General features: G+C 40.0%; 1 protein-coding gene across 5 annotated transcripts in view; it reads left to right on the forward strand.

Annotated features, from left to right (window-relative positions):
* SUPT3H (SPT3 homolog, SAGA and STAGA complex component) overlaps positions 1-16182 on the forward strand; it is a 256585-nt gene that overhangs the window by 198700 nt on the left and 41703 nt on the right. For all 5 annotated transcript variants that reach the window (XM_065730439.1, XM_065730438.1, XM_065730440.1 and 2 more), the window contains 4 exons: positions 2158-2270; positions 2792-2899; positions 3433-3621; positions 5806-5916. In XM_065730439.1, coding sequence (XP_065586511.1) covers positions 2158-2270; positions 2792-2899; positions 3433-3621; positions 5806-5916 — 521 coding nt within the window. The remainder of the gene's footprint in view (positions 1-2157; positions 2271-2791; positions 2900-3432; positions 3622-5805; positions 5917-16182) is intronic.

The raw sequence follows: 16182 nt of genomic DNA on the forward strand, positions 1-16182 counted from the left end.
GTTTTGCTTTTATTTCTGTATCCGCAGTGACACAAAGAACTTTAATAAAGAGTCTTTTTCTATTTTAAGCTGTAAGCTCCTGCTGTGGAATTTATTCAACGTTGGCCAAATTCATCAGTATACGCCATTCCAACACTAATAACATGATGACAGAATTAGGGCTTTACTAGCACTGAAAACCAACTTACTAGAAGTACTCGTGGGCCACAGCTATAACGAGCTGTAAATTAATGGGCTTGATCATGTAGCAAAACATCATTACAGAGGCACTTGCATGATGACTAAGGCTTTAGGTTAAATGTCAGAAAAAGCAAGGTTAGGTTGCTCTTAAAAATCATGACAAAACAGCACGTGATCTGATGCCATGCACTGAACACAGTGATGTTTTTAAATGAGAGACCTTATCTTGTTCTTCCTAGCAGGACACTTAAATTCGAAGAACCAGTGAGTCATTTATGACAAATGAATGACACACTGGCCATGCTGTTCTGTGTCAGCAAATGTCGGAAAACACGTTTTGTAAGCATTTATTTTCCTCACTCAGAATGTTTTGTGAGCTCGGTCGTAATTTGGCATCACACATCTGTGAGCCATTAGATGAATGATACCTCACATCAGGGTGAGTTCAGCAGACGAGAGGTTTGTGATAGTCATTTTTAAAAGCCCCACATAGTCATCCGGAGACGGAGCAAATGCAAATCTTCATTTGCAAAAACAAATTGAATGTTGCTGACCAGGGGACTGTGATTTATGAAAACAAAACCTCAGTGGTATTTTAATAGTGTTTTTAAATGACCGTGTCTATACATTTCTTATTCACTGAAGTCACTGTGTCATACATGTCATTAAAGAGTAAGAGAATCACAGTCCTTAGAAAGCAGTAGAAAAAGAGGCTCATAACAAATTCAGTTGCATAGTATGAACTCAATTGGATAGCACGTGCTAATGTCCGAGCAGAACATTTGTTCCAAAGTAACAGAAAGGCTTTTCTTGCTAATTTTCTTTTTATTTTATTAAAATTTGAACTTCCAAATAAAAGTGTATTGTTTCAAGTAGCAAGCCCTTTTTACTGTAATACAAATGCATGAAAACTGGGCTGCAGGAGAATGAATCCAGGACTTGAAGAAGTCTGCATGACCATGTGTGTTCCTCATTGCAGCACCACGTCATTCTGTGTCGCTGTAAAGGCAGAGTAGAGGTCCACCAAAGGATTAAGCACTTTGGGATCTCATTCCCTCCTGAAAAGTAATCCTTACTAATGTTTGGTACCTGACTTCTCTGTAGCATTTTACTCCTCAAGGAGGACTCTCTTTGGAAGAGCTGTTTCAAGTGAATACGAGGCGTTCACTGCATTGTGATTGTCCTGTCCTCACAAACAGCTCATATTAGGACAGCTGTACGACTAGTTTCTGTCTGTGATCAGCTTGCCTGCCACTGACAAGTGCTGAATTTCCACGGTGCTTTTTCAGTTCCGTTTGGGTATCTCTTTTACCCTCTCAGCAGGTCTCTCATGTTGCTCTGTTCCATATTTTTCCCTGCACTTTCTCCTGAGTGATGTCACCCATAAGCAATGTGAAGCTCTTGTCTGAATGTTGGTCGTTTGCAGATCTACATTATGTCCTTCCATCCAATGCACCACTTATAAAATGCTCCTTCACAAATCACGTTGGCTGGGTTGGCAGCACCTAATCCCTGCTCAGTACGGCGCAGGACTTAAGTCTTCTTCTTCTGTCCATCATTTGTCTTCACTTTGTTAACTCCGTTGTATCTTTTTTATCTGGGCTCCAAACCTCAGGTTTGGGTTGGTTTCTTCTAACACCTCTTTCTGTCAAAGGTGCAGTGCAGTCCTCTTATTTCTTTTACTGACACCCATTCCAGATCAGATTTATTTTGTCTGCTGTCCTCTGAGGTAGATCTTTCCTTCTTCTGAAATCTCTCAAATGTTTTTCTTCTTTATCCTGCTTATGGGTTTCCAAAATGTAATGTGTTAAACAGTTCTCTTTCCTCACTAGTTGCACTTTTAATTCCTTCTGTGGCCAAACGAATCACATTGACACTCTGCGTTACATCTGCAGTATTTCCTGAGCAGAAAAATGCATTACTGTAGTCTGCCTGCCATTAACTTTTACTTTCTCCCTGCATGATTTGACCTGACAGCAAAGAAAGCATCCAAGTTTCGTGACTGGTTGGACTGTAGCAGCATGGAGATAAAGCCAAATGTGGTTGCCATGGAGATTTTGGCATATTTAGCATATGAGACTGTGGCACAGGTAAGGGAGCAGCCCGGCTGGGCAATAGCTGACAGGTATGAATTGGTGGCTTTGGGATACACTAACTCCAAGCAGGTTAATTGAATCACTGCACCGTGGTCATCCATCTGACAATACACAATTGGGAATGTTTTCTGACAGTTACAGAGGGCAGTGGAGTCCAGCACGAACTTTATATGAAGCCAGACTGAAACCACACACTTAGTGATGTGACCTTTGGCAGCGTGCTGAGGCTCACTGAAGCTGATTGCACAATTGGATTAAAAAGCAGGATTTCCTGGAAAACAAAACACTGCCTTAATGCCAAGCAGAGCCCTCTTGGGTAGATAAATCACTCCATATATTGACCGAAGTGGAAAAGAAAGGTTCCTTAGGCTAAAAAAAATCTCAGTAATTTTGTTTTCTACAGAGAAACACTAAGAATAATCTGCCTCAGCCCACTCCTCCTGTATCTTCTTTGTTACAGTTGTGGTTCATGATGCATAAACCAACCTATTTATTGGCTGTTTTTGCCTCTGCAGTTGGTGGACTTGGCCCTTTTGGTTAAACAAGACATGACTCCTAAGGCCGGTGACCCATTCAGCCATGCCATATCTGCCACCTTCATACAGTATCACAACTCCACTGAGGTACATGTTGCTTTCTCACATATTTATAAAATGATCAATGCAGGGGAATGTGAATAAATGTATTTTATTAAAGTGTTTCATATAGCATTGTGTATTTGATATGTAGGTGTTGTTATTGGAGAGTTGCATTCTGTGTAGGTATTATTGAAACCTGGTATTGACATGGGCTTCTGTTATGGAGTTCATTAACAGAGTTAGGGATGTAAGAGGAAAGACATTAAATTGTAGGTCCACATGTTAAATTCTTAGCAGCATCTTTGTATTTAAATGTCACTTCTCTTTAGTGGAAATTTCCTCTCTTGAAGGCTCTCTTTGCTGCATATAGGGAGATTAATGTTCATGTTCACATTTGTCAGCAAAAACAAGTACTGTAGGTTCTGTAAGGCAGGCATTGCTGTGAAACAAGCATGACAGTAATCACTAGAATTAACAAACAGTGCTGTGTTTCGTCTCTTCTAGCAGTAGAGCTAAGAAGCCCGTAACCATTTTGTGATTTGATTCTATAACTGTTGTTGGATGTCTTGTCTTCATAGCCACATCTCTTAGGGCAGGCTGCAGGCATGAAGACTGGCCTTGAGTCTCCTGAGAACACACCACCCCCTACACCCACCCCTCCAGCACCTGCAGGGCAGCAGCATCTGGGGAAAGCACCGTCAGGAGCGCTGGGCAACGGAGGGATCGGGCAGGACTCTTCCAAATCCAAACAGAGGAAAAGAAAAAAGGTACAGAAAAATGAAAATAAGTAGATAAGTAAATCTTCAGGATGTCACGTGTGTCATTTATAATTACTAATATAAATTCACATGAAGTTACGTTACTCCCGGTGTTAGAGTAGGGGCAAAAATGCAGTTTAATATTATTTCTGTCAGAACCAGGGTAAGGCTTCTGAGTATTGCCAACAGATGCTACTTCCAAGAAAAGCTGCTCCTCTACAGCTGCAGTAGCATCCAAAATAACCCCCCCCTTCGCTGACACTAACAAGAGTAGGATTGGAGGGTCAAAATACAAGCAAAGTAGGCAAAGAGGTTGTTGTGATTGCCTTGCTCTCAGCAGCCTTAGGCAACAGCCTTCTTTGCCTATAACAACTTTGCCTGACCTCCTTTATTTCTATGCCAGTTGGTTGCATTCAAGCTAAATATTTGTTTACTTTGCATAAAATACGGACGTCTCATGTTCAGTCTAAGAAATGTAAATATTACAATTCCTGCCTTCTGTTGTAGATCCTGGATATTTGGTGTGAGGGGGTCTATGTACCTTAAAACCACAAGGGAAATAGATTTGATTAAATAAACTGGTTCGGAAGAACTCTGTTATTCCCTTAAGGCTTTTTTTTTTTTGGTGGGGGTGGAGGGAGATAAGGGGCAGGGAAAGTGATGGAAGTACTCATTTTGCTGCAAAACAATAGTGACATGATTTTTTCATGTGTGCTATTGTCCTATACAACCAGTACTCATTTTCATGGAATTTACCAGTAACTTTTATGATGACAGTTAGAAAAAGGTCCACTTTCTCCCTCTAGTTTCATCAGGGCTGTGCACACTCCCAATAGATCCAATTCTTAGTGAATCGTAAAACCTTTCTGAAGACTTTTAGATTGCTTTTTCCTCTTCCTTTTTAATGTTGCTCTTCAACATCCATATTTTGTGTCTGGGGCCAGTTACCCTTACTACCCCAGGAACAAGAATTGAGCTCTGAGTTTATGTTAAATTAATTCCAAGTGTTTGACTTAATGCCTTTTAGAATAATGACGTTCAAAAAGGTGCACAGCTTCAATGAAATGCTCCCATGAGTTGCCCAACTTGATTAGGTGTGTGCTAGATACAAGTGAGGCATGGTGACAAATGAGTTAACTTAATGAAGAGTGTTATTCTTAATCTGTGAAGGCCCAGGCCAGCAGAAAATGTTTGAGTTTCACATTCCTGTTATGAACATCAGTCACTGAGGGAAGAATCCACCATCATGTCATCAATAGTTTGTTTATATGTGCACAGGCTTCAGTGGACTTGGCACTCTTGATATAGAATATTTGTACAAGATATCCTCTAAGTTTGAAAGCGTTAAGACGTAGTGGGAACGTATTGTGGAAGCACATATGTGTGTACATTAAGATTCAGTGCTTAATTTAAGCATTTGTCATTCGTTGTTACTACTGCCATGAATTTATGACTGAGCAGCCATCGTTCTGATAAGTCCCCTGGATTCTGGCAGGCAGTCATGTCAAGGGGAGGCCTAAACCAACATCACAATATGACCAGGAAGGAGAAAATAGGGACTTTTTCTTTTAAAATGTTCTGTAAAAGCAATGGACTGGTAGCACCAGAGTCTTTTTATTCCTGTTTAGGATTTGTCATCCAAATAATCATTTGAAATTTAAGAACATTTGATAACCAATTCAGTCTTCCATCTCTCTAACACCATAGTGCCACACGTTCCATCTCTGAAATTTCAGTCTAATATCACTTATTGGTGATTTCAGTGTCAAATTGCTTTCCACTTTGGGTACTTGTTCAATATTTTCCCCACCCCTTGACATCATAATGAAAGCCTGAAATGCTTTAAAAATAGTTTCTGTGGTTATTGCAGTATGACTTATATGACCCTTTCATTTCACTTAGAACGTTTGCTGCTCTTTTCAATTGCAACATACAGCAGCAGTAGGTGAAAGATTTAAGAGGACAAATATGGTGTTCTTTGGGTCTCTTAAGCAAAGTTCATGTAAAAGTCCTTTTTGATTTGTTAACAGCTTTTTTTCTCTAAAGTGGTGTGTGGCAGCAGTGATGTGTATCCTCAGGAAAAAAAAAAAAGAAATTGGTCGATCTTATAAAGGTTTATTTTCATACTTTATGCACTGTAGGTCTGTTGTGTGTTTTTGATTTAGTAACAATTTATGTGTTTTTCTGTTGCAGAGTGCTGCAGCCTGTGGTATGGAGGCTCAAAGCGATGCCATCCAGCCCAGCCACATCAGAGAGGCCATTCGGCGCTACGGCCACAAGATTGGCCCCCTTTCCCCATTCACAGTACGTAATAACAGAGCTATAAAAAGTTATATTTATAATCTTAAAGAACTTTGATTTTCAAGTGGTCAAATGAAGAAGCTTTGGAATTGTTGAGAGCAATTTGTGGTGACTGTAATTTTCTTTATAAAAGTGGCATCATTCTCCCGGGAAATAAAACTTTGTAATTTCTGTCTCTTTTTGGAAGGACAAAAAAGTTTTGTTTTTTTTTTTTTCCTTTTAAATATTATTTTCTTTCAATTACAAATTATGCTTTTGTTGTTGTTAGTGCTTGAATTTTTCTGATTTTGCAAAGTTTAGGTTTACAGTTATTTTAAATTATATGTATTCCAATATGGTGAAGAGGACTTTATATTCTAAAATTAGTTGTGTGTCCAATACTGCTCCTATTGGAAGCTGAACTCTCAAGTGACACATTTAGAGTTGGAGAAAGAAGAGATCGGTTTCTTTAGACAACCTTGAAACTCAACTAAAGTGCACTGAAACTGAGTTTGTGGTAAAACGTTGATGGGTTATGAGGTTTTGCCATCATTTTTTTTTCTGTGCAAATGGCAATTCCACTGTCCAGAACAGCCAAAAAAATCCTCCATTCCAATTTCTAAGCTGATAAAGATGTGTAAGTAGTCAGTCTCTAATATCATACATTGGGATCCTTTTCTATGATCTGCTGTTCTGTGTGCCATATATTCTGACTTACTTCAAAACATCTAAATCTAGAAAAAAATGAAAGTCGATTAAATGGACATAGGAAAAAGCAAGCAAACAAGCAAACCAAAAAACACCCAGAGCACTAGATGTCAGCTCCTAAAAATCCCAATTTTTTGAGAGGTTGTAGAAGAGAAAAATGATTCTGAATCCAAAGGAAATTCTTTTACATAAAGTTATATAAATTTATATAAATATAAATCAAGGAAAAAGTGTTACTTGACCTCAGAAGCTTGGAACAGGAAGAAAACAAGACTAAAAGAGTTATAATTTTCCTAGTGTCTATAGGAGATGCTTTGTGAACAGGATTAGGGGTTGGGGTTATTAATGTCACTGGATACATAATTGTAATGAATTCTCTTTACATAACATTACCTCTCTCCTTTGCTGCTCACAAATGCCAGGTTAGTGTCATTTATAATAGCATTTCTAGTCCAATACAGTTTATTCTTGTGAATTTACCAAAGTTTCCACCTAGCTGAACAGTTTAATTCACCAACATTACCTGCTGTCAGTGTGGTTGATGAGATTTGTGTACTCCCTCTAAACAAGCCAAGAAAGAGAGAAAGAATCTTGTCTAATCTAGTAGATACATGCAGATATTATAGACCTATAGTGCAGAAAGGACACTGTGAAAGTGTGCATTTGGATCTGCCAATCTGTCCATTTCTCACTGCTCTCAATCACAGCTGTCCTAAAAGAAACTACTCCAAACTTCCCAAAAGTTCCCTGCAGAAGCATAGAGCACGAACGTAGACTGATGCTTCCTTCAGCTGTACCTTTTTGTATTGCCAGGCTCTCACTGTTGACTTAAAAAATATTTTACCTCGCCATTTTGAGCAGTAGCGTGGCAATATTTCTTTTGAACGGGCTTCTGCTTTCTCCAGTTGCCACCGCCTTCACAATAGTTTCTTTGTATGCCTGCATGACCTCCTAGACAGGATGGCTGAACCAGGAGTGAAAGTGGCTTCACTCAATGCTCTTCTTGTGATGCAAGTTCAGGGCTTGTAAGAGCTGGAAAACAATGACAGGCCATACCAGTGTCTGTCCTGTCCCACATTCTTTTATTTGGCATGTGAATGAGAAGTTCACTGGGGTTAACGTTCTTCCTTTTATCCTTTATTTTTCCTGAGTACTATCATTAAGTCAGAATTATGATAGAGTTCTAATCTCTTTAATTCATTATAAAAAGGTGATTTTAATGGCCGTGGCTTGAAGGATTAATTTCAGAGGTAGCATTCTGACTAGTCAAAGCAGCATAGGATCCCTCGTTTTCCCATAATAGAGAGTATTTAGTAGGAACCAGTCAGTGCCAGTACTGAATATCTGAACCTTGGCAGTTTGCTTGCTGCTGACAGTGGACTGAAGCTCAGAATATACTAATACAGATTAAGGTCTGCATGTAGAAGTTACTGCAGACTCAGGAAGTAAGGCAGGAGGTAGGCAACAAGAACAAGAAGAGAAGTTCTACAGAAATTATAAAACAATCTTTTTTTCTGTATATCCAGAAATTTCCCACTAAATGTTTTTATGCCTTTTTATCATTTGCATTAGCAGTGCCATTACAAAAGCAAGGAAGTAAATGAATCTGTCACACTAAAGAAATAATTATTATCGTGAGGTATATATTCCATTAAGACCATAAAATGTATACAGGAGACTGAACTTTATGTAAAAGACGTAGTTCTATGTATGAATTTAAATCAGCAGCACATCTGGAGAAATGACTACAGACCTGGGTCTGCAAAGTATCTGATGATTTTTAAAATTGATCTGCAAAAACAAAATCTGATTTATTTAAAATGCTGAGGGACTATCCATTAAAATCAACATTCTCAAAGTCCCATGTAGGTGATTGCATTCTCATCCTAAAGCAGAAAAGACAGTTCCAACAGCCTTTCTGTAAACCTGCAGATTTGGTTGGCAACAGTCACTTGTCCCTCTGCTCTGTAGTTTTGAATCTTGTTTTTTTCCATCACCTTTTTTATTACTTCTGAAAGTGCAGTGGCAAACTGCTTTACTGTCCTCTTCTGGTATATTTAAGCCACTTTTCCACTATTTTTATCCTGCCTATACTTTTTCCATTTCCTGTTATGTGACCATGCCTAATGTCAGGGATGCGTTAAGCTGTGCCACATTCCCAGGTTAAGTCCCAGGTGCTGAAGAAGAGTATTCTCAGCCAGGACTTGGTAGTCCTTAGGCTAAAGCTGATTTCTGGCACTGTCTTGTAACTCACCTTCAGAAGTAGCAAGAGCCATGCATAACTGCAGAGGCATTCTCCAGACTCAACATCAGGCTCTAAAAATGAGAAAAGCCCCTGCCTCCCTTCTCCTTTGTGGGTTACAAGACAGTGACCTTTCTTTAAGACACAAACAATGTGGTCTGCAGTAATGGATTATTGGTGTTTGAGCTAGGAACTTACAGGTGCACACCTCAGACTGACTCTCTAAAAAGTGTTTAAATCACTCACCATGTAAGCTATGATGTATGGACTTTGATTTTGTTACTCTGGTGTATGGGAACTGTTGGATCATGGTCTGAACCACTGATGGATCACCTGAGGGGAGCACTGAGTCAGCCATGGGAGCACAAGTGAAGGCAGTGCACCTGTGTGACCATAAGGGGTGGAGCCTGGCTCCACCTCTCCTAGACCTCATTTAAGGGCTGATGCTGACTTTCTGTTCCCTTACATTGGGTTGGTTCAGTAGAGTCCCTGTGTGTTCTTCTTTATGGTTTCACAAAACCATGCAGGTATATTTCCTGAATGATGTCCTCTAGGGCTGGTGACTCTTTGACATGGAACCAGTTATGTTAGCCTCTGAAAATTATTGCAAATTGTTCTGAGTGAGAAAAAATAAATGTTTCAGTACTGTTCAGTACTGTTACGTACCAGTTGGTTTTGTTAGATGGGTGTGTTTGGTTTTTTTTATTTTCAGAAGTAGAAGAATGAAGTATTTCCAAGTATTATACCAGTTATAGAAGTGAATGGTACTAGTAGCAGTAATAGTTGCTGTGGGACTTAGTTTTTTATAACATTATTGTTACAAACACCTAAACACCTCAAACTGCCAAAATGTTTTGCTGATGTTATACATTGGAATGTTTCCTTGGCTATAATTCGGTTATTTTTGATGTGCTGTATTTGGCAATTTTCTTTGACAGATTTGCGATATATCGTACCTTAGGTCTGTCACCAGAATGAGTAACAAGGGTAAAGTAAAGGACAGAAACAAAGCAGGTCTTATTTGAATATTGATCCCAGGTTGCTGTTGACTGAGGAACCTATGCCACGTGGAATTCTTCAAAGTACTGTGGCTTATGGACTTGTGTGCCAGCTGCCTTGCCTCTGTCTGATTCTGGTAGTTAGAAAACCAAAGTACTTTATAAGATAATGGATATTCTCTAACTCTCTGATTCTATGTATGTGAGAAGGAATCTGGGAGCTTAGATCCAGTATGGGGATTCCAAAGATTCCAGGTTCTCCACTTGAACATTTAAGGTCTTGATCCTGATAGGACTGCTACCAGCTTCATTCTTTCTGCTTTGAGAATGAGTTGACCCTATCTGACCTGGATTCAAAATGTTCCAAAGGTTTCCAAGCCTCTGCTTTTTCGTTCTGTTGAAGTTTGAGACATATCAGCTGAAATCCTACTACGGCTGAGTTGTGGTTTATGTTCTGTGTTTGGTTTCAGTGAATCTTCCTTGTTTTGAGGGATTGAAGCTCAGTGGAATTGAGAAGACCACGTCAGTTTTAGTTATCAGCTATTTTCTTTCAGAAATGAAAATTAGATAAAGAACTTGTTGGTTGTTTTTTTTTGGGGGGGGGCAGAACATTTCAAAATTCTAATGTTATTTCTAAAATGAAGAACCTGAATGCTACTGTGTGTTTTATCACTTACTACTGCTACAAAACTCATCCCCGTACATGGTATTGTATTTCTGTTTATGTTTAAAAAACAAATATAAACTATTTTGGGGTTGTTTTCTTAGGGTGGTTCTTGTGTATTTGTCAGGCACCAACAGCAGTATTTTCTGACAACTGTTCTTCTCTTTGTTATTTAGTCACAATTGTTTTTGCTCTTCCATCTGAGCTGGTGATAGGTGTTCCTAATGATGCAGTTTTGGAAGAACAGTTGAGCTGTGTGGTTTATCCTTTAGCAGCATATGATGGATGTTGGTTTGGGCAGAAAGAGCACTTTGAAAGTTTTATAATCATATGGTAAATGAGAACTAACATTAAAGTAGTGAAAATGATCTGTTTGTGTATATTTTGACCTTAATAGCTATGTCAAAATGACTAGCATAATTAGAACAGTTAGGTTTTGTCTCCAAGTGCAAGCCACAATGGAAAGCAGCAAGTGTACCCTAGATTATTCTGTGTTGTATCATGCCTAAGGTAGTCTAGACATATTTTGTCTGTATACTGTCTTTTGACAGTATTGAATGGAGATTTCTGCAGCTTAATGTAAAGCAAGGTCCAGACTTTCTGGTTGGTCATGTGGAGCAGATACGAATAATGTATTCTGTTCAAGAAGCGTTTAGATGAGGTGCTAAGGGATTTGATTTAGTAGTTGGGTAGGGGTAGTGATAGGAGGATGGTTGGACTAGATGATCTTGTAGGTCCTTTCCAACCTTATGAACCTATGAACCTATTCAAAAATAGAGATGGGGGAAGGGGAAATAAGTAACTTGCTCATGTTAGATTATGCAGTTGTGTTGCACCTGAGTCTGCTTTTCTGTGCTCTGTACATATAAGTTTAAGAAGTTAGAGATTTTCACAGAATCACAGAATGCCTTACATTGGAAGAAACCTTAAAGCCCACTCAATTCCAACCCCCTGCCGTGGGCTGGTTGCCCCCAACCAGTTCAAGCTGCTCAGGACCCCATCCAACCTGGTCTTGAACATTTCCAAGGGTGGGGCACCCATAACACACTGGGCAGCAGTGTCAGGGCCTTAATGCCCTCTGAGTAAAGAATTTTCTCCTAATATCTAACCTACATCCCAATTCTTTCCAAGCTGAAACTAAGACACTGTGTCATTGGTAAAGACATTGAAGAGCACTGTCCCAGGATGGACTCTGGGGTGGCACTTCTAATCACTGGCCTCTACCTGGATGTAGGGCTGTTAACAGGAGCCCTCTGGCTATGACCATCCAACCAATTCTTTATGCACCTGATAATTCAGCCTTCAGATCCATTCCTCTCCGATTTAGAGGTAAGGCTGTGGTGTGGGATCATGCACCCTGGCCTTGCATAGGTCCAGCTAGATGATGTTACCCTTTCTTTCTCCACTGATGCTGTCAGTCAGTCATAGAAAGTCACCAGACTGTGAAGCACAGTCTGCCCTTTGTGAAGCCACGATGGCTGGCTTGGATCATCTGCTGCAGCCCAGGCTGCTTCATAGTTTGCAGCACACTGCGTTGTTTTCCCAGCAGGTGTCTGGGTGGTTGAAATCCCCTATCAGAATAAGAGCTCATGAGCACAGTGCTGCTTGTACCTGAACCAGGTGTGGCCTCATCCACAAGCTCTTCTGATCAGGTGGCTGTAGTGGACCCAGCCACCAGATGTCTTTGTCCTGACCTGTCTCTAATTTTAACCCACAAGCTCTGAACCAGGACTGTTTCTCAGAGGCAGTTCTTCACAGTCTATCCACTTCTTATTGTAGAGGGCAAATCCTCTGTCCCTCCTTCCTTTCCTCTCTCTTCTAAAAATCTTGTAGCTCTCAACCATACTATTCCAGCTGTGCCATTTGTCCTGACTTGTTTCTCTAATAGTGTAGTTTTCTAACTGCACCATGGTTTCCAAATCCTCTTGCTTTTGTGGTCATAGATAGGCTCAATCTTACTTACACGTTCAGTCAAAACTCAGTGGGAGATCTGCCTACATAAGATTAGCTGACCTTTTATGTTGAGAGGTGGATGTATATTTGACTATAGAAACATCAGAACATTCTTATATATTAATTCTGTGTAACTTCTATTTTTAATGTCTTCTACACGTGTTCTCGTTACACTTCTAGGTTTTTTTGAAAAGAACAGAGTAATCCCATTTGTCCTCTTGTTCAGCCTCAGCTCCCAAGAGCTGAGAAAAATGTCAGCATCACAACCCTGTAACGTAACCATACGACGAGGCATTGCATGGTGCACTCAGCTGAGTGGTCTAAAGGCACTGAAGGGTAACAGAGAAGAGACTTGGGCAACTATTCTCTGACATGCAGAGTACTGAAGCTCAGTGGGAAGTTGGTGGAAAGTCTTTTTGAAGTAGAGCTCTTCCATCACAAGGCTCTGATGTCGGAGTTGTTTAATAAAACTGCTGCTGGTAAACTGTGCAGTGCGAGTGTTCTGCAGTTGTGAGTGGGTGTAGTTGCAATCATAATACCCTAATGCTCTTCTAAGTAATAATTATGCTGTTGTGTTCACAAAAATGTCATGTGTCTAACCAGGAATACATGTGTAGAAAAAAAATGAAATTATTTTAGCTTATTTCAGTAGTTTGTTTGTTACTCCAAGTATTCGAAACTATACATCACTAATCAGAAATAATCTATGATCAAGATATCTGAAACCTTGATATGAATAGTCATTAAATTCTGAAATTACTTTGAGTCAACTGGTGAATAATGCACACTTCTGAGCAGTACTTGTGGCCATGAGAAGCATTCTAGACAGAAAGATCATGTCCTGTACTCCAAAGGGAGAAGGAAAGTGGTCAGCTACGGCAGTGCTAATTGAATAGGGAAGTGTTCCCCAAACGGATCCTTTGTCCCTTCTGGTTTATGCCAGTTCTGAAATGAAGTGTTTTTGATGTTTAGCTCAAGAGAAACTGGGATTATAAATGTAAACTGTGATACTGCACAGACCTGCAGAAGACAGTGGCCATTATTCAGTGGCATAAGCGTGTGTAAATGGAGCATGTTGAATGAACAGAGGGTATAACCAACTTTTGTTTGTGTGTTTGCTTTTTTTTTGGGGGGGGGGGGAAATACTCCTTCGGGCCCCAAGTAGTTTCAGCATGAAATGACTTGCCAGTCTTAGCCCTCTCTTGTTAAAAATTTCAGCCCTGTAAAACTGTACAAGCATTATGAAACAGTGAATACTTAGCAAGCTGTGTCTGTGATGCTGCTTTTGGCATTCCCAGCGTGAAGAGCATGTCATGTCAGGGAGTGCTCTGTGCTGGAAACCTGCATGATTCAGCCCTCAAATGGCCCTCCTTCTACTCCTATAGTATCCTAATTAATGAATGCAAGTATTGTGAGCTCCAGTGCTTTACATCTGCATGTAATACGGCTTAATGATCAGAGAATCAATGTGACAAAGACCTTCCACTTGTGTTGTTTTGAAAGCGCTCCTGATTGGACCTGTCGGAGCTCAGCCTTTATGCAACTGCATCATTTCCATCAAGTAGAGATTATTTCTGCTCATTTTCTCTTGCGAATGGCATGTGTGGAATACCAGCTGGAGACATGGCAAAGCTGTGCTGATGTGAGACTGGAAAGGAGAGTGGGAAATAATCACAGAATCACAGAACTGTAGGGGTTGGAAGGGACCTGCAGAGATCATGCAGTCCAACCCCCTGCCAAAGCAGCTCCCAGCCCAGGGTGCACAGCTCGGTGTCCAGGTGGGTCCTGAACGTCTCCAGAGGAGGAGATCCACCACCTCTGTGTGCAGCTCCAGTGCTGCATCACTGCACTGGGAAGAAGAATGAGCACATGAAGTGTCAGTATGATATTTGCAGAGAGGAGTGAATTAAACAGAGCTGAACACTTAGAAAAACAAATTAATTAGTTTTAGGTGCCTCAAACTTCGGGAAAAAATCAGCTTCGCTTTTGGTCTGGAGTTACTGGTTTTGACTGAAAGAAGAGGAGGTTTCCTTCTGCCTGCTTCCAACCAGAACAGTAGTCAAAAGGCTTTGGAGCACAGTCTTTGGTAATTGTTTCAGTATACACAGTGTGGATATGTTACATCAAAGTTTTTCTAAGGCACTCAAGTGATAAACATTTTTGAATACTGTTTCTGAAAGAAATTAGGTATACTGGAATGATATCAAACCAAACATCACAGATATTTAGGGCACCATAAATAACATGCTGCTCCCGCTGATAATCAAAATCAATTGATAGTGATTTTGATGAAGTTAGGATTTCATTTTTCATCAATTCTTTAAATCAAAATGTATGTACTGATGTCAAAAAGCATTTGAAAAATTTTCCTTCTGTTATATGTTTGTTTTCTGATATGTAAAAATTCAACCTGACATGTTCTTTTTCTTCTCATTTGGAAAGCAAAAAAAAAAGAAAGAAAAGCAACCAACCCAACGTTTTATTTAATTAAGTGATTGAATACTTGTGATGTGTTTGTCTGTACTTCAAGCCATTGTCTGTAGTTGTCTGTTGTTCTGTAGTGTTAACCCCCTGTGTTTGAAAGTTCTGAGTTATGATTCTATAAAGCAGCAGGAAGTCCAGTGGCAGTGTGGAAATCTCGCTCCCTTCCCTCCCAGCCCCCACCCCAAGGTTCCTCCTTTCAGATTTATGAAAGAAAACATTTCTTTCTGTAAAAGGGTTTTGTGTGCCAGCATCTGGAAGTGTTTATTTCAGTGGCGTGTAATCTATCTGTGGATTTAGTTAGCACCAGACCCCCTTTTGTGTACTCCTGACTTAAAATTTTTATAAATGATCTTGTTGAATTTGTGCCAGTGTGCACATGGTTTGGCTGATTGCTGCATATATCCTTTACCTGCCAGTCACCTTTGATTTATATCTCTTCCCCTCTACTTCTGCCTTCCAAAAATGGTGCCACTGGACTGTCCTCTAAATCATCTTACTGGATAAATTACTCCAAGATGAGATGGTACGTTTTGGGCCGACTCCTAGACAGAAGGCATTCCTATAATCCACCTTTGCCTGCTCTGTGTAGGGCCATTCAGAAAGAGGAGGGCCAGGGGAAATCGGGCTCCCTCTTTGTCCCAAGCACTATTTCTTCCAGTGCCATTCAGAAATGCAGGATTGGGTGTGTGATTTACAGAGCTCTTTGTGCCGACTGAAGATGCACAAACAGTCCAAGAATCTTTCCGCGTGCTCTCCTGAATCAAACTTCTCTGTGATATGACTTTAATCCTGAGAACACGCTATTCTCTCAGAGAGACTAAAATGTGGAAGAATTAGCATCTTTAAGGATATTTTGAAGCATTTCACTTGGAAAGGGTTATGCAGTGTGCCTGACAGTTCTGTCCACGATAGAAATCCCTACTGGTTTCCTTAAGCTAAACAGCTAATGCTCCTTCAGAATAACAACAGTTCTGTAAGCTTTACTTAATGACATTACTAATTTGGAGAGTTTTATGAAGTTTCCTGGAGAAAAGCAGGTGGCTTGGCAGTAATTTAAAAGGTTCACAATTTGTGGTAGCGGTTTCAGGGGGTTTCATGTTTCTAAAGAGGGAGAGCAAACTGCATATTGCTTAAGAGCGTCTGACACAATGATGTATAATTTTGGACTAAGTTTCCAGAAGTTCATTGGTCATTAAATGCGCTGCTTGACTTTACATTGCAGTTTCCCAGCTGTCTCTACT

This window comes from Cyrtonyx montezumae, unplaced genomic scaffold (assembly GCF_038088225.1).
Source record: "Cyrtonyx montezumae isolate F1298 unplaced genomic scaffold, pur_monq_1.0 scaffold_13, whole genome shotgun sequence".
Taxonomy (NCBI): domain Eukaryota; kingdom Metazoa; phylum Chordata; class Aves; order Galliformes; family Odontophoridae; genus Cyrtonyx; species Cyrtonyx montezumae.